The sequence below is a fragment of the Halichoeres trimaculatus genome, unplaced genomic scaffold (genome assembly GCF_033239565.1).
Source record: "Halichoeres trimaculatus isolate MK-OKI-2021-1 unplaced genomic scaffold, fHalTri1.1 fHalTri1_scaffold_20, whole genome shotgun sequence".
In the NCBI taxonomy this organism is placed as follows: domain Eukaryota; kingdom Metazoa; phylum Chordata; class Actinopteri; order Labriformes; family Labridae; genus Halichoeres; species Halichoeres trimaculatus.
The window spans coordinates 7,204,557-7,223,565 of NW_027437198.1; the positions used below are offsets into that span (position 1 = coordinate 7,204,557).

General features: G+C 39.5%; 2 protein-coding genes across 3 annotated transcripts in view; both read right to left on the reverse strand.

Moving 5' to 3' along the window:
- Positions 1–7,088, reverse strand: part of crebbpb (CREB binding lysine acetyltransferase b) — a 34,384-nt gene extending 27,296 nt beyond the window's left edge. For both annotated transcript variants that reach the window (XM_074695933.1, XM_074695932.1), the window contains exon 1: positions 6,207–7,088. In XM_074695933.1, coding sequence (XP_074552034.1) covers positions 6,207–6,291 — 85 coding nt within the window. In that variant the 5' untranslated portion in view covers positions 6,292–7,088. The remainder of the gene's footprint in view (positions 1–6,206) is intronic.
- A 658-nt stretch (positions 7,089–7,746) lies between these two features.
- LOC141809143 (adenylate cyclase 9) overlaps positions 7,747–19,009 on the reverse strand; it is a 52,278-nt gene continuing 41,015 nt past the window's right edge. The window contains exons 3-10 of the mRNA XM_074695997.1: positions 18,134–18,244; positions 17,563–17,819; positions 15,990–16,092; positions 15,155–15,363; positions 12,748–12,907; positions 12,479–12,621; positions 12,273–12,296; positions 7,747–12,148 (exon numbers count right to left, since the gene is read on the reverse strand). Coding sequence (XP_074552098.1) covers positions 10,789–12,148; positions 12,273–12,296; positions 12,479–12,621; positions 12,748–12,907; positions 15,155–15,363; positions 15,990–16,092; positions 17,563–17,819; positions 18,134–18,244 — 2,367 coding nt within the window. The 3' untranslated portion in view covers positions 7,747–10,788. The remainder of the gene's footprint in view (positions 12,149–12,272; positions 12,297–12,478; positions 12,622–12,747; positions 12,908–15,154; positions 15,364–15,989; positions 16,093–17,562; positions 17,820–18,133; positions 18,245–19,009) is intronic.

Here is a 19,009-nt window from a genome sequence, read left to right on the forward strand (position 1 = left end):
TGCAGTCTGTGTCACTCCAGACAGCGCTGTGTGGCTGTAATGACAATAAAACTGACAAAGACTTTGTTTACGTTTGTCCCTTAAAGAAAGGAGGAAGTGGAGTCAGCTCTCCAGAGAGTACTGCGCATGCACGGAGGGGCAATCGTAAACAAAGTCTTCGTCAGTTCAGAGGTCATTACAGCCACACAGCGCTGTCTGGAGTGACACAGACTGCAGCGGAGGACTAACCCGGAGCGGACCATGATGGAATATTGGTGAAAAACATGAGTTTTTGGACGATTAATGCAGTTTTAGGAGCGGCGCTGTCTATGCCCTGATGGATCCCATTATACGGATGTCCGCTGCACAATTTGGATCTAAATATCTCTCGAAGCACTGCTTGGATCAGGAAAGCCTAATGGATGAGTATTTTGTTCTACTTCATTCCATAAACAATGTAAAAGCTGTATAAACCGAACATACTTTTAATGCATCCTTATGACTGTGAGGGAATAGAAGAGTAGGTGATTTCCCTGCTGGGCATGTACACAGCATTGTAAGGTTATATACTGAAGAATAAATATGTTAAATTGAAAAAAAAAAAGTTCTTTTTTTTTTTCACTGTCATTTTTTACCACAAACACAAAACATTAACGAAAATTGGTGCCGTTGAGTACCGGTACTGATTGCCAGGTACCGGGCATCTGTACCGCATCGTTTCAACTGTATAATGTACCCATCCCTAGCAATTTGCACACACTAGGACAACACTGTCACACCATTTTGGGATCAATAAAACTTGCAAGATAAAAAGGTCTAAATTCAATTTATGTCGTATATTTTCTGTCCTAACAAAAGTGTTAAAAGTTTTTAACTAAACCAAAAGACTCTGGACTATCTGTGGAAAAAATAACCTGAATGACCTGTGGTGTTTTACTTGATAGAGGTTTCCTCCAGCTTCCTGCAAGGGGAATGGGTATCAAAGCATGTATTTCTGCAGTTTTGTGTTTGTTCTCTCTTACCAGAGGTGTAGGAATGGGAATCAAGAACCGGTTCTTGACAAGAACTAGTTCCAAATTGTTTAATCCATTGACAATGCTAACATTTTATCCCCACAATTCCCTTCATGATTCCTTTCTTCCGAGTGCCTTTGAAAACAGCTAACAGTTCTATGCAAGATGCACAAGAGCGTAGAAGTCAGGCGCACCAGATCCAGGCAAGGGAATGTAAGCTTGTCTGTGTGTGTAAATGCGCGCACGTGTGTCTGTAAATGCGTTGGAGTGGAACTTCACTGTGCAAGAAACAGCGTGAGGAGAAATGTGAACCCAACAATGTACAAACGACATCCCCTCATGTAAATTAGATGAATAACATAAGGCTATGTAGTCTGTTAAATAAAAAAAAAGTATAGACCTGATTTATGAGAGAGGGAACTCTAAATCACTTTTGCTGTGATCTGGCGCTGTGTGGAAAACAAAATTAACCCGACTTTCAGGGGGAGCCGCCCCCCACATACAGTGGTAGGGGAGACACTGCTTTGATAAAGGGAATCGCAAATGAATTAGACCGATGAGTAGAATCGATAATGGCATCAATATCGGTAAAATCTTATCAATTGCCATCCCTACACAAGTGTGGAATAGATCTTTAGAAAATAATTTATTTCCATGTTGCATGTGTAGGTTGATTTCAAAATGATCTCAGCATGGACACAGCCTCCTTAAGCTCAGCTATGTAAATAAAAGAAATACATTCATTACCAAACTCAATGCCATACCAAAAAGAAAACCTGCAAGGCACGGTGCTGTTCCACTCCAACTTTTCTGTATGGCAGTACATCTGTCAAACCTCTAATAAGTCACTTTATAACAGGAGCTGTGATGACTTCAAGATGTGCAAATTAGCGGCACACTACACTTATAAAGCTGGGGTTGCAGTCATTTGCTGCAAAGTGTTTATGAAAACCACATCCAATCAGAGAGGAAGAAAATGCACAAGGCTTCACAATCTGAGGGCAAAAGACACTGTTTTCATTCTGACAGACGCAGAGATATGAATGAATGAGTGAAAACACAGACATGTTTGAAAGGATCCTGTGGATGTATGAGATATGAAAGATAGGAACATGTGGCCCCAGGGTTGGACTGTTTGGAGGGGTTTATTGTTTTCTAACCAACAACTGTGACATGAGCAAGCAGATCCAGAGAGTGGTTTACACAAGGCAGGGCAATGCAGCAATAAAAATGATCAATAAGTCATCAAAATCTATCTGATAATGCCTCCAGTTATCGCAGTAGCTTTAGAAAGACAGAATCAAATAAGCAAGAGTTCAACTTAAAATCAAATGTAATATTATAAGCTTAACTGTCTGCTTTTTACATTGTTTTAGACTGTGGTTTTGTTAGTAGATAAAAAGAATTAATATCAGCACAAATCATGAAAAAAGCCCAAAATTAGGCCCTTTTGACTCAATTAATCTAGTTTTATGAGCACAGACTGTTTTCTATGGAGGCCTTCAGAGTTCATCAGTACAAGGTTTTTTCATGGGAGTTCAATTATTTGCAAATGTTTTGGTCTCTTAAAATTAAATCAGTTCAAATTAAAAGCAGAGAATAGAATGTTGCGTTAGTAAATCGTGTTTTTTTAACAGCGGAGGATACCAAAGGCTTCAAGCTGGGATGCTGTTAACTTCAGCTCAGACTGTTAAGAGAAGTCTAGCATGTTCTAGGGTGGAGGCACAAACTTTTCAACTCATGACCCTCAAAAATATGGGTGCCAGAGACCAGCACCCACCCCCCCCCCCCCCCCCACACACACACACACACCACCCCACCCACCCCAAAAAAAAAGAATTGATATTGAATATTTTTTATTTTTTTTATTATTTTATTTTTAATATTCTTTTTTTTTTTTATAATATTTACACTATTGTCTTGAAAAAACATCAACCCCCCAAAAAAGAAATGATATTGAATAATTTTTATTTTTTATTATCTTATTTCTAATATTCTTTTTTTATTTTAATAATATTTATTTTTTTGTCTTGGAAAATACAGCAACCCCCCAAAACAGAAATGATATTGAATTAATTTTTATTTTTTAATTATTTTATTTCTAATATTCTTTTTTATTTTAATAATATTTATATTTTTGTCTTGAAAATACTGCAACCCCCCGAAAAAAGAAATGATATTGAATAATTTTATTTTGTAACATTTTATTTTTATTATTCATTTTTTTGTTTCAATGATATTTATATTTTTGGTGTTGAAAATATGTGCATCTCCTATGTGCTGTGTTTCCTTTAAGAGTCATTATCCTGGATTAGTCTCATCAGGGGTTGTGGTGTTTAAAGAAATTTGTCAGCATTTGTTTATTAAAAAAAAAAAAGAAAAGAAAAAAGAAATCTCTATTTTTGTACAATTTTTACAAAAACTGATGGAATATGTAACTGATGATACATTGGGATTTTTTTGTAGGTATAAAGTTGCATCTAACACTCTCTAAATATCACCCAAAGGGTAACTATATACAGCGATTGGATTTTGCCATTTCTGATGCTGTGAAAGACTGTATAATGCACCAATGACAACTTAATTTCTTAAAGTTTATGATTGTAATTAGTGCAAACCCTTTTACAGATCCTGACTCACGGTTGTTTAATAGCCAAACCCAAGTCTTTACATGCTTTTGCATCATTTTCACACCCATCTGACTTGGCTGGGTATTGCTCACACTGGGGTTGGTGATCCTTCACACAAACCAGACAGAGGAAGAGGAAAGCTTGTTTGGTGAGCTCTGGGATTGGGAAGCTGCTGCCTGTGTCTTCCCTCTGGTGATCACACCCACTCAGCCGTATGAATGAAAACAAGCCTGACACAAGGCTGTGGCCTCAGGTTCGAAGACGCAGCGACGCGAGACAAGGGCACCGTGAAAAACTGTCAGACGTGAACGTAAACACAGAAGACGAATGAGGGGGCATCACACAACAGGTTTGTGGAAAATCATATGTAAATAAAAAGTCTATTTCTTTCATAAATGTATGTTCTGCGCTCTGATTCTGTGAACCAAAAGAGAAGGAGGAAGAAGACAGCGAGCCACAGGTCCCTCACAGATTGCCTCTGTTTTGTTTTTTTTTCTCAGAATCAGGGCTTTTTCAAGAACAGAAAAAAGATGAGGATTATCCTCCCATCTTCAGCCTGGCACTTAAAATCTCCTCAGCGTGCTAAAACCTTGAGCAGCAAACCGGACTTCAAAGAGAGCAGGTCTACAAGAGACACTGTGCAAAGTGTTTCTAAATACACGCGTTTGTGTGTGTGTGTGTCAACTGTGACAGAGAGTGCTCCTGGCAGCAGCGGGGGAGGAGTCCCACTGTCGGGCTTCTTTATTGCCCAGCGAAAGCTCCTGTCACCCCTCTGAGAGGATGAGCTACCCTGGCTGAGGACCCGGGGACCATCAGCTCGCTGGATAATACAGCCACTCACAGAGGAAGAGACAGGATGGAGAAAGAAACTTAAAATGCCTCGGCTGTTTGGAGAAGGCAGACAGATGTTATCGATCTCCGCGATGATTCGAAACTAAGCAGCTGCACCATTCTGTATACACTCCTGAGACAATGAAAGCAAAAAAGAGGCTGCGGTGGTGCAATCCCAAAACGTAATGACTGAGATAAGATGGCTTCAGCATTTTTCACTTGGAGGAAAATCTCTTTCAGTCATACTGACGTGTTTTCTGGCAAAGTAACAGTAAGATTGCTGGGCTAAATTAGATCTTTTGAATGCTAGAAAGAAAGAAATGAACCAAATCTGGTGACGCCGTCTTGTATTTTTACTTGGAGTTTTATTTCTTACTTCGCTATCTCTTGTTAAATGATGTGCACCAAAAAAACACCCACACAATTTGCTCAAACACATCATTCTGCTCCACATTAAACTCAAGTTCTGATTACACAGACGATTGAATAACACTCTGGATATCTTGTTTTGAGATTGTCAGTATTTTTTTTTCATGTTTTCTATCACAAAGTCCATGACAGGATACATCCTGGTAAAAGCTGGGCAGAAGTTGGAAGAAGTTCTAACACCAGGTAGAGAAAAAGTTTCAAAACAAACCTGACTTCATATTTTCTCTCATGGCTTGAACCTTTGAAACATTTTGTTGAATGTTGAAGGGGTTAAACCCTCAGTGAGAGGATGGCCCAGTGAGGTTATCTTCCTATCAGTCACAACATTGGTTCGAGTGCATGTGCTGTCACTCAAGTCAAAGTGTAACACAGGGGATCCAGAAGCAGCATGTTCCACAACTTCAGGCTAACAAATGTCTTCTTATCCGTCACCTCTTCCTCCCTGATGTCAAGAAGGGTAAGCTATTCTCTCTTTGTGGTCAGTGATTTCACACAAACTGTGACTGCGGTGAAGTTAGTTTTCAGTTGGATATCTGACAGGCATTTGCTTTATGGGAAACTCTTCTGTACCACACAGTCCGACTTCAAGCTAGCCCCTCCAACAGTTTGAGTGCACCTGTATTGCAGACTTCTCATGATGATTTTGAGTCAACTGATCACATGACCTGGAAGCTATTGAGCTAAAATGCTAATATTTTATATAAGAGAAGTGACAGAAATTGTTTTAAGACTTTCAATGAGGCATATCCCATGCAGCCAGCAGAGTACTTTAATTTCATATTGATTCTGAGTCAATTGGTTATATGACCTGGAAGCTATTGAGCTAAAATGCTAATTTTTGTTTTATAAAAATTGATAGAAATTATTAAGAGCTCTAAAATGTTAAAACAAGAGGTGTATCTCTTGCAAAAAGTGAATTACTTTAATCTCAAGTTGGTTATTAGTCCATTTATCACATAAGCTAAAGCTACTGAGCTACAATTTGATGTTTTGCTTTTTAGCTCAATATTTTTCTGGTCATGTGATTGACTCAAAACAAGCCTGACGTCAAAGTACCCCGTTTTCTGCACGAGACACGAGTCTTGATTTTACTTTTCATATCTCTCAATGATAACTATCACGCGTGCAGATCAGGTGTAATGACACAGACTGACAGGGACTTGGTGTACAGTTTTCTTATGATATATTAGCGCAGCACCACAGAGCAGGCTGCTGGGTTTACTTTTCTACAGATGTATGCTCAGAGATCTTAAAAAACAAACGTCTGCAAGTCATCGCAAAGTTAAAACCGTTGGTGATTTCAGGGAAAATGCTCTATTCTTACCTGGGCCATCCGATCCAGAAAGAGGTGAATTCAGTTTGGGTCGCTTTGCAGTGGGGGGTCCGACATCCAGCAGATTGTCAGCCATCCTGCTCGACAATTGTATGAATGGATGATGTTGCAGAAAAATAACAGCACGGTCGGTCCGACTTGTGGGCTTCGGTTTTGTTCAAACCCGTCACTTTTCTATCCTGACTCACAAAGCAGCAAATTAACTGTTTTTTTTTTCCTTGACTGGCAGACTGGTGAAATGTTGCCTGGTGTTAGAGGCTTAAAAAAAAGGCAACAGCGCCACGCTCCGCCACCGAAGATCACCCCATGATAATCCAACACCCAACACCCACATAATTATCCTCAATAATTACGTCCGAAAATTATTTCAGTTCGAAAAAATAAATTAAAAATCAATCATAAAATATTACACAAAGCGTAAGCCAATCCCTTTCTCCGCAGATCGCCGGTTTCGTGGATGTAAAGAATCATTTTTTTTCTCGGCCAAAATGAGCTGCCATAAAATCTTTCTCCAGTTTAAATAAAAAGAGCAAAATTCAAAAAATATTTTCTATGAGGTGAATATTTTTTCTGGACGCTGTCTCCCGGTAAATACAGTGTCTCTGGACGGAGATACGGCGAGAAGCGGCGCTCTCTAAAAGGGAAATCAAATATACAGTGGGCTGTCGAGACGATAAAAACCCATGTTTCCATCACATGTCGGCATTAAATCCCATCCGAAGAACTTACACTTCGATTTTCGGCACCAAAAAAGCCGTTTGAGCCTGGTCTGGGTGGCTCCGATCGGTTTTTAAAATTAATGCTCCCCCTGAAATCCCGATTCTGAGCCGCGTCAAGATGGCGGCTGTTGATTCCTCCGATACAAAAAAAAAGTTTTTTTTTCTTCTCAGCCCGACCGAGGGGGAGGAGGGGAAGGTGTCGCGCTATGACGCCTTGACGCAAACCTGCGTCATGTGGACGTACGTTTAATTGCCTCTAGGGGAGGAATAACCCAAAAAAATACAGATTACCACAGTAACCTGCTTCAAATCCACAAACATATACCAAACATGGGTACACATTTTTTTTAAAAAGAGAACACGTTATTTTCCAAATTAATTATGTTTAGAATATGGGGCTGTAAAGTCGTTCAGGTAAATGTTTTGCTTTTTTACTACAATAAGGTTCATTGCTTTAGGATAATACAATCTTTAGTAAAGTTTAATCATTCTTTTCCATATTACACACATCTTACATGGTAACCCATCAATTTCAATACATATTTCATAAAAGTAAATTAAAGCAAGGTTCTTAAACTCAATTGCTCTGTGTCTTTATTTTACCAAACCTGTTATAAAGTTATCATTACTCTTGATGCTGTTCTTATTAAACTCAAAGAGTGAAATCACACTAGTTAAACCCAACATACATAAGCATTGTTGTGATTAAGTGTTTATAGTTATGATGCAAAAAAAAAATTAAAGAATTGATTAGTACACCATCAATTTTTGAGGGATTAAAAATCATTTTCAGACAGACAGAAAAATGTCAAAATTTTAATATTTCTGAAATAAATATTTTCCAAAATATTATGAACCAAATTTAGTGAGCAAATAAACATGAAAATGACCAAATGTAGATCAGGCTATGAATCAAACCGCACAACATTTCCCAGCAACTGACTTTTATTCAACTTTGACCCCCACTTGCAGATCTATTAGCGTGCTATGTACAAAACATTTCCAAAAAAGTCACAATTCATTTAAAAATATAGGTAAGCTACTGAAAGACCGCCTACTCTACACTTATGAGGCCAATTTAATGTATGAAAAAGAAAGACCTACAGTAAGTGTCTATCATGACTGAAATCTTACCGTCTTAGCGTGTCAGAGTTTTTGAGATGATAAAATGTGAGTGACTGTACTCACATTCCTGATAGAGTAGAGCATCCCTTTGACAAAAACACACAACCTCACAATTATTATTATTATTATTTTTTACAAAAGCTTGCACCTTTTAACATGCATGCAGGAAAAAGAAAAAAACACTTATGTATTATTCCAACTCTAACATATCCCCCAATTTTAAGACCATTTGACTCTTTAGAACATGCACTTTTATAAATAATAGAAAATGCTTAAATACTATACAATAAAAAAGCAAACTGTACAAAAAAGTGGGTGTTGTGTGCAAATGTCTTGTAACAGTGAATCACTTGATGATTATTCTTCCACAACAAAACCAAAGATGGAAATGACACTCTTTGGCATCAGTTTTCTCAGTTTTCCCACTCTGCTGGTTCACAAAGTCGTATCCTAATGAATCAAAGCAAACCATTTTTTCATGTTTGAGTACAATACAAAAGTATATGGTTGCAGTTCAACTAAAAAGTTGTAATTAAAAATTCTGAGCCCACAACTATAATTTGTTAAAAGTGTAATGGTTAAAAACAGAAACGAAGCCCACATTGTTAACCTCACGCTTAAGAATAATGAATCTACAAGCACTTCAGCGTGTTGCATGAGAACAGAATTAATTCTCTAAACTTCCCTTTATTGAAGTTAAAAATGGACAAATTAAGTTAATACAAGGGTTGTGTGCTCATAAGCATAAAGAAGCTGATTTTCCCTTTTTAAACCAATATCATTAGACTCCTCTTATTGCATTAAAACAACTTATTGCCTCATGATGGCGCACACAGTACACAGCTAAAGGCCAAATGAAAAGCAATCTAAATACAGCAATAAGGCCAATTAATGTGACATTTAATTATGTATTTCAAGAAAAGGCACTGCTAAAAAGTCGCAAACCCTTGAAAACTTCAATGTTAAATGTGATTTTAGCATTCAAGAAAAGATTTCCTTTGCTGTTGAGAAATATTTAACTTCTAAAGAAATGAAGGCAACTCAAAAAAGATTCAAATCAAGCTGAGGTAAAAGGCACAAGCTCATGATCACATAACGAACAAGCAAACCAGTTTTTTAATTATAAAAGAGACATTTTCTCATTAAAACACAGTGTTTTATCATGTATAACACAGCTATTTTTTACATTGGTCGTGTAGAAGCATACGTTTTAGGTGCTGTTTGGGATCTGAGGTGAAATAAGACAGAACAGATATTTTTTGCCTTTGAGCACACAATCCTTTAAGCTGAGAAGCAGTGACAGGGAGAAAAAGGAGAGTTCAATCATTCCTTGAGAGTATGACTAAAAGCAGGATGATCAAAAAAGAAAAAGCAAAAAAACTTAAGTCAGAAGTGTGGAATACTTGTGGTACACTGTCTTTGCATTTACAGTGCAATTACATTAAGTTTCATGCCATTGAAAAAAAGCAGTTAGTGTTTTCAGCTGTCTTTCAAATCAAAGAAAGAATGATAGGGCACTTCACATGAACAGTTCAAGTTTTGTGTGACAATAAATACAATAAAACACATTTAGTCTGTGACATTCCACTTTGATTATCCATGTCTTTAAATCACTATAAACTAACACACAGTGTAACCCAATGCAAACCTAAGCTGTTGATCTCCCTACTTGATCTAAAGTCACAGCTAAAGACACTCTCCAGGTACAGCAGCGTCTTTTAGGAATCACTGAAATACTCGCAAACACTAATCACAGCTTACATTCCTACGAGACCCCAGATCATGTGGGACAAACACTACAAGGAGTTAGCCTCATCTGTAGGTGCTGCTGCTGCTGTTAGCGTGCTGTTTGTTTGTAACTGAGACCATCATGCCTCAGTGCTGAAGCAATACTAAGATATAAACTGAGGCCAGAGACAAAGCTGCCACATCAGCAAAAGACTTTTTTTCAACTGCGTGCCTCAACTGTTTGTCATCTTGCAGTTGCACCAAATCATTCTACTACCTCATAAGAACCTCTCCTCGTGAAACCCTGCATTATTTTTTCACAGACATGTTCAAACACACACTGTACACATGCAAATACACCCACATGTCATGCAGTTTGGCTTGGTACGCCCTTAGACCATATAACCATGGAGTTATCAGGCTCTGATGCATTCAAGCTCAGATTTTTGCTCTTGAGTTTTGTTCACTCTGATCCTCCAAATGTTTCATTTAAGGTCAGCTTGCTGAGAACTTCTCTGATAAAAGGCAAAATATCATAGCAAAACATACTTTACTAAGTAAAATCGTAACAAAAGCGAAGCAGTTTTTCAAAAAAGATTGCTTATTTACACTTTCCCTTTATGTTAATTCACTTTTACTTAAAAAGGCTTAGTGTACACATTTGTCTATTCTAAAGGCACTTAAAAGACATATGAAAGAAATGATTTGAGATTAAAGGTGTACTGATAACTCAGGGAGTAAACCGGAGATGATGATCCAAAACAGGAAAAAGAAGAATAAAAGTCAGCCATCTCATCCTTCCATACCTTCATTTCTCACTGTGTCTGACAGTCGCTTCAAGTTATCAACAAAAACAACCCGCCGCCTTGTTAAAGCAGAGAGGAAACATGTGGGACTCGCTCTTTAAATCTGCAAGGTTGGACCAAATGAAGGATCATTCAACAAATGCCAACAGGCAGGAGTAAGTGCTTAAAGGGAACAGGATTTATGATGAAGGTGCCCTAAAGTTTCGTGAACTCTCCAACATAAATGTCAAAATCCTCACATTGGTCCTTCTTGGCCTCTTTCAGGGAATTTATTGCAGAATCTTGATGTCTCTCTTGTGTGTCTGAGGATGAGATAATGAGCTTTGTTGAAGCAGGAGGTCTCTCTCTGTTGAAAGCAGGTATAGATGGCGTGCCGCTATGAGACAAAGACCGCCTGGCATTCGAGGTATCTGAAGAGTGTCGTCTTTCACAGCGAGCCATCTCCTTCACCTGGCTGAGTCCCGTGGCAGGGGAGGAACCAGCACTTGCACTGGGTACCAAAGTGTTGGTGCTACTTGCAGTCACGCTGGTTGCAGGTACCATGCTAGCGATTTCATCAGTTGGGGAGCGCCCGATGCTGCCGTCCACTTGGGCCCGGATTTCTGGTGAGACTGAGAGCTGGTACTGAGGCACAGGCCCGCTGTCACTGCTCTTAGGGTAGAGGAAGGTCTTCATCTGACCTTTGCCTTTGACGTTAACTGTGCCCCGGTAATCAAACTCGTAATCCATGCCACTGAGCACGCAGTAACTCTCCTCGCTGACCTGGACACGGCACTCTACACCTGTTGTATCCATGCGACTAGCGATGTTGACTGTGTCTCCCCAAATATCGTAGAGAAGCTTGGTGGTGCCGATCACGCCTGCCGTAAGAGGCCCGTGGTTGAACCCAATGCGCAGCTTGAAGCCAAAGCCCAGCATGTTCTTATTGAAGTCGTCCACCACACGCATCATTTCCAGGGCGAACTCAAAGAGAGCGCGAAGGTGAGCGTGAGGATGTGCTGCATCCGCACACTGCTGCGCGTTGAGTCCTGCTGCTGCCATGTACGTGGCACCGATGGTCTTGATCTTTTCAATGTTGGAGAAAGCAGGTTTCCGTAACAGCTCGTCAAAATCTCCAATCAGCTCGTTGAGGACACGGTAACACTCCTTGCCTCCCTCGTAGCTTTCCTCGTAGAACTCACTGAAGTTTACAATGCTGGCAAATATTACTCCCACGTTATCGTGGTTCTTGGAGTAGCTCTGCGTGACCTTCAGCTGCTCGGCCACATGGATGGGGATGATATTGCGGAGCAGCCAGTCGGCCTGGTCCCTCATGTTTTGGATCTTGATGCGATGTTGATCAGCCTCCACATTGCCATGGTAGTGTAGGCGGTAACTGACCTCAAATTCACGGTTAAGGAACCAGACCAGGAGTAGGAGAAGGAAAAAGGCCACACAGGCTTCAGGGGCCAGCAGGTCCTGTGGGCTGACCTGGGGGTCTAAGTCTGCCAGGCTGTCAGTAATGATGAGGGTGCTGTTGCTGCTGCTGCTGCTGTTATTGCTTTGGTTGGCTGACCTGGTGGAGAGTGTGAGAGGGGAATGAAGGAAAAAGCTTCACAGAAAAGTGGAATTAATTGTGTTTTTAGTCATTTTTTCAGCAGTTTGTTCAAAGACCACAGAAACAATAAAACTGAACTTACCAGAAAAACAGACCTTTAGCAACACTGGAAGAGATAAAACACTCATCAACACATGTAACAATACAGCTTTGTTTACACAGTTTTTTTTTGAGACAAGTTAAATTCAGTGGCATCAAGTTATCACTAATATTATCATCAATTCACATTTTGATCAAGACATTCTGTTTTTTTTTCTTTCATTTTTGCTCATTTGTGTTTCTATGTACCTGCAGGGGGAGCTGAAGAGCAAGGCAAGCAATGTCAGTCCCACCAACGTCGCCAGCGATGAGCGAATCCAGTGGCTGAGTTGGCAAAAGTTACAGTACTGAATGATGGCGATGATGACAGCACAGCAGAGGAACATGGTGAACTGGGGAAATATAGAAACCAGACCCTTGAGTAATGTTAAATCAAAGGGAGATGTTTTAAAAGCACAGAAGCCCAATAGATGACTTACTTTACATTCAAATTGAAGACAATGCAACAAACTTTGTACCTGGATGGAGAGATGCATGTCACAGGTGACATGAGAGTAGACAGCCACGGTCGGCAGCGACACGAGAACAGCTCCAATAATATGACGCATGACCCAGCCGGAGATGACTCTCATCAGCAACCGAGTGCAGTTCAACACACAGTCCAGGTAGAAAGCCATACTGAGGGAGGAAATCAGAAAGCATTCTCAATCAATTAGCTGCGTGAGAGTGTGTGTGTTTTCTCAGTATACTGAAAACACTTTGATTCAGGCAGTCAGTCAAGAAGTAATCAATGGTCATGAATTATTTTACAACTAAGTGTGAACGATCAAATGAACTGTCCAAAAAGTGTCAGAAATCTAATTTCTGGTATCCCCTTCCGATGATAATTCTAAATTCATATCCACTTGACATTTGTACTTTGCCCCCTGTCTAAGTTTTTCTCTGCTTACCAGCTTTCTGTTTCTTTGTAAAATCATTTAACAGAAGTCTAAATACCCTGCCCACTCTGTTTTACCATCAAAGAGACAGAAACTCATGCCTGAAATTTTCTTTTCACACAATAATAAAATTCAAACCGCTGTTGACCAATAACTTTAAGCAGACAGGGATCGTGCACTCAAACTGCTGCTTGTAAGCCAAAAAGGGGATAATTAGTTTGAAATTAATTTATTCCAAAGTTGAGTAAACATTTTCTCTGCTGCTGCTTCTCATTTCTAGAAGACTGCTTCCAATCTATTCACTTATAAAACTGTTTTTATCTGAGCTACCTGTTGCGCTAACCAAGGCAGAGCTTGCATGTAGGGAAATGACAAAGTTGGAAGCAATTTGTGAAATGGCAAACGTGACAGAGAACAGGTTTAGCCTAAATAATAGAGCCCCAGTTGAAGAGTTTTTACCAGGGATGGAACTAGGGTTTCAATTTCGGGTGGCCCAAACCAATTTTGGATGGGCCTTAAATTACAAAAGTTACTAAATAAGGGCCGATCTATGGTGCTGGTCTAAGCAACCAGTTCTATGCTTTTTTTAAAAAAAAAATTATTTATAAATTTTTTACACCAGCGCTCTTGGCTACCTGGTTTGAAATGTTACCTCTAATGCACTTTCTTTGTTTTTTGCTGCATCACCAGTCTACAGGGTATAAAAGTTTACAATTGAATAGAATTACTGTACATTCTGAAGCATTGTTTTTTATCAAACTGCTGTAAACATTTTGATATTTTACAGTTAAAATAATTATTAACTTCAGTGATTTATTCTACTCATTTTGGCCTTTTACCCAAAACATTACCAGTCTTATCCCACAGTAGGGCATGCAGGTTATTATTCAACACTGATATCGGTATTGGTATCGGAACCAGAAAAGTTGGATCTTTGCATCCCTAATTACTATATAGATATAGTACTGTTACTATGTATGTTTAAAGCAGATTTAGTTGCTTTGATCATTTAATATTTGATAGAGTTTTATAAAATTTTAGTGCATCAGACGACCCTAGCTCTCGATGATATTAGCCAAAAAGTAGTCCTCTAATGCAGTGGTCCTCAACCTCTGGGCTGGGGACCAGTACTGGTTGGTGGGTCAATTAGCACATAAAAAATACTCAACTTACATTATTTTAGTTTGATTTGTCATCTGATTCTGAACAGTGTTTTATTTTGAAAAATGCTTGGATTCTCTCCACCATACCCGTCTATGTCTTATTCTTGATGCCAAACCCCCAAGCTAGCAAAATGGACAAAAAAAACAACATCATTGGAAAGTTTCTTTTGCCAGGGTAAAAGAGCCAGTGAGGAGACAGAAGAAGATATTTTCTGACATTAAACTGGCCTGTGGTGCAAAAAAGGTTGGGGACCGCTGCTCTAATGCACCAATGGACTGCCCTGCCTCAACTTTCCATGTATTATAGGCTGTAAGAGCAGCAACATTAACCAAAGTTAAATAAAATACAAAAATATACAGTCTTTCCCAAAATCATTCTCTTGTCCTACCTGTTTAACAGCAGGCTGAATTTTTTACAAACAGACTAAAAGATCACCAAACTTGGCTCATTTTATTAAGACAGGGCATCTAACAAAAACTAAATGAGTGCAAAGTGAAAAAAATATATGTTACTTTTGAAACCAATTTTTCAAAAAAATCAAATTAATTATTTTTTTTTTAAACAAAAGTTTGAGGTGGGCCTGTCAGAAAGCGGATGGGCCTGGGACCCTTGAGCCCACCCATGGCGCCGCCCCTGGTTGTCATAGGACTGATTCCCAATTCAAACATGTCTGTAGCTATCCGGTCAAATAAAAAGCAAAACGCCTAAAATACAATTTAAAAAAAACAGTTGTCACATGTGAAGTCAGGAGATGATTTCTACATAATGATAAAGCTTTTAAATACAATGAGTCTCTCAGTTCATACACAATGCCATATCTCACCGTACAGCCAAGAGAAGAGCCATTGCCTCTAACACAGCGGCTACACTCGTCAGAACAAGCGCTGGCATGGGCAGACTCTGGTGGGTGACAAGAGGGCGAAGGAAACAGGCCAGGGAGAGGGCCAGAAACACCAGAGAGCTCAGCAGCATGTCCAGGAAAGAGCTGAACGTTGGGCTGGCAAAGGTCTGCACGGGTGCTTGGCTTTCCACCTGGAAAGACACAAGAGGGGGACGGAAAACAGTGAATATGTGACTAATGGGGAAAGATTGATCAGAATATAAAAATGAACAGGATAAAGATTCATAGTTGGATAATCTGCTAAATGAGCCAAAAGTAAGAATGTGTTTAAAAAGTCCAACTATCATTTGATGCTTTAAGTGACTCTTTGCTGAGATCCATCCCAGTTTCTGTAATAATACAGCGCATGACTCTAGATATAACAATACAGCAACAGTTGCAGGCTTGACCCATAAAACTGCACTTTTGTAATTCCACCAGCAGAGGGCATCACAACCTAACATGAAACGACTTCTGAGGTCCTGCAGTGATTTCTCTTTGCCGCAGTCTTGACCGGTCTGGTCATAACACAGTGCAAACAGGCTTCCCAGACGAGACACAGACATAGAGAGGAATACAAACAGGTGGGAAGAGGATACAAAATATGGAGGCTGAAATGTAAAGAGATGAGCGAGGTCAAATATATTGTTTATTCTCACAGTTAGTAACTGTGATCAGAACACAACAAAATGACAACCCCACTGGCTGAAAAAGAAACTCATGTAGAAACACTCAGGGATACAGGTTTTACATTTCGTGCCTGTACACACTTGCATACCTCCTCTTGGTAGCTGGTCCGGTAGGCTGACTCCAGGCTCTTCTCCAGGAAGGTGATGCTCAGCTTGTTTAAGGGAGGCTTGTAGAAATAATCCTTCATGAGGCTGTCACAGGCACAGAGGGAAAGCCGTTTAAAGTTACGATCAGCTGGATTTTATATGTTAGGGGTTTAAGTGCTGAAGAAGCACACTTATATCTGACACTGATGGATGGGTTTACTACACATAGTGTTAAACTGGTTATTTGGAAATTGATACTTCAATCAAAATGTTATGCAACTTTTTCTAATAGCCTCCAATGAAGTAGACTTCTTTTAGTCCACTATTTAACTTGAAAACTATTTAAACCAGGATTGTAGAAATAAAAGCATTTTTGTGTTGTGCACTGTAAAAGGGGAATCTTCAATCAGTTGAAGTGATGTACTTTTTTTAATCAATCAAGCTCAATATTTTTAAGTTAACGTTTCCAATGTATTTTTTGGGATCATATCAACTTGAAATTCTGCAGTGCTACAACTAATAAAATGAAATAGTTGGACCAACTTAAATTAATTGCTTCAATTGGCCACACCTAAATGAATTAAGTTCTTTAAAATGAAGTCAATAAGTTCAAGTAACACAACTTAACCGGTGAAATAAACTAAACATTTTAATTCTTCTCAAATCAACATTTTCATCAATGTAACCTAAAGTTTTAAGTTGTTTCAACTCAATAATTTGCAAAACCCAAAAGAAAAAAACGTGGGTGAGGAGGGAAAGCTGTGAATATGAGACCCTGCTGCACATCAAGCTACCACATGGGGACAGTGTGTGTCTGTGCTCCAAGGCATGGACCAGTTTGCTGTCTGTGGCCCACTGTGCTGGCTGCCTGTGCTCCACGGCAGTGAGGACTCCAATTAAAATACTCTCCCAGTAACTGAATATAACTGAAGACAAAACCCAGTTTGTCATTTCTGATCATAGTTTTAGCCCATCAACACATCTCATTTATTAACATAAAACATTAAACACACTTGAAGGTACACGGTCTATGCCACAAGGCACAGACAGCAGGTCCATGCCATGTGGAGCACAGAAAGCCTGTGCTCTTGGCAGGTTAACATCTTAATGTACAGCAGGGTCTAATATCCACTGCATTCCCTCCTCACTCACGGTTTGAAATGAGTCGATACAATAGGCTGTAAAGTAAACTTTACAAGTAGACATAAAGTAAACTCAACTTAAGACTATTAGTTATATTTACTAACCTTTTTGGTGCAATTGTTTTCCTAGATTCTTTTAAGTAAGCTCAACTTGTCACATTTTTACAGTGTAAGTATAAAAACACCTCGTCAGATTTTACTTTGAGGTTTTGCAAATTATTGAGTTGAAACAACTGAAAACCTTAAGCTGGACTGATGCAAAATGTTGATTTGAGAACAATGAAAGTTTTAAGGTCATTCGACTTAATCAGTAGTGTTGATTGAACTTATTAACTTCATTTTAAATAACTTAATTTATTTAGGTGTGACCAATGAAGCAATAATTTAAGTTGGTCCAACTGTTTTCTTTTTGTCAGTGTGTGTTCGTTCTTACCTGTCCTCCTTGATGACATCCACAAAGTGAGCGTCGCTCCTCTCCCTGAAGTTTTTGGAGCGCAGAGGGATGAGAGCGGAGTGGTCCAAGCCAACCACTCCTGCGTTCCACGTCTTCTTCTCCTTCTCCTGCAGCATCTCGCACAGGGACGTCTGGCTGTTGTTCAGCGCCTCCAGCTGAGGACTGAGCAGGCCGTTTAGAGCCTTGGGGTTGTGTCCTGCAGCAACCGCTGGGGAAAACTTGAGATTTGCAGAGTCCTGAGGGAAAGAGAGGAGACCTAAATTTCCCGTAAAAGAAGGCATAAAAATGGAGCTCTGCTTTGAAAACAGGTCAGTAACATAAAGATAACAGTGAACAGGTACAGACACATCACTTTAAGTGATTGTGTCTGCGGCACAGTTTATCTGGGACTCGTGGAGCCCTACTTCTTTGAACTATTTAAGTCCTTCTTGTCGCTGCTGGGCCTGAGGGGTCGTAAGTAGAGTTTTTCATACAGAAAACTAACTTCATGATGAACTGATGTAGATTAACATTCAAATTCTCATTTCTTTGGTTTTAACAACATGCTAACCTTGCTGCTGTTGGTTTTGTGGTTTTCATGGCAGCCATTGTGGACCGCTCCTTCCTCCAGAACAGGATCCTCCCCAGGTATCAGAACCACATTGCAGGAGAGACAGGGAGACTGCAGGGAGGCACAGACAGAGGTGTCAAAAGTGTTCACATTATTCAAGTAGAAGTATAGATATGAGGGTTTAAAAAGACTTTTGTAGAAGTTGAAGTATCAACTCAAGCTTTTTACTTAAGTAAAACAGTAAAATTACTGTTTTCAAAACTACTTAAAGTATAAAAGTAAAAGTAACTTAAAGGGGAAAAATGCTATTAGGGTCAAAACCTGAGGCTGTGCCACAGGGGCCTATAGTTCATATGGTTCCTGAGTCACTGCCATGGACATCTTCATACTAAGCTACATATGTCAGTTATGTCCTTGCTGAAGTGTGGCATGATTTGTGTCATGTGCAGGTGTGATGGTTTCGTACAAACCAATAAGACATTGGAATGGTGTTACGTTTATACATCTCATTCATCCACAATCAAATTCACTCTTTCCTGGATAACGCAATTTCAGCTATTTTAGGACAGGTTTATATTTGTTTTGGTGTATGTCTTTTTAGAGGCAGGGTTGTCAGTCCTGAAAAACTAGCATGAATCTTAATGTAGCATCTCGTCAGGACTCCTCTTAGCCCCTGCTCCCCCTCCCCTTGGAGCTTCTCCAAAACAACACCCCCGCTCACATGCACGAGTGCTGCTGATTCGCGAATTTGATTCAGAATGACTGAAAGACAGACTCAGCACATCATTTTATGTTTTGCACTGCGTCGAGTTATGTCTCATCTAGAGGTAAGGAAACGCCAAAACAAAAAACAAATAAACAAATGTGACTTTTGTT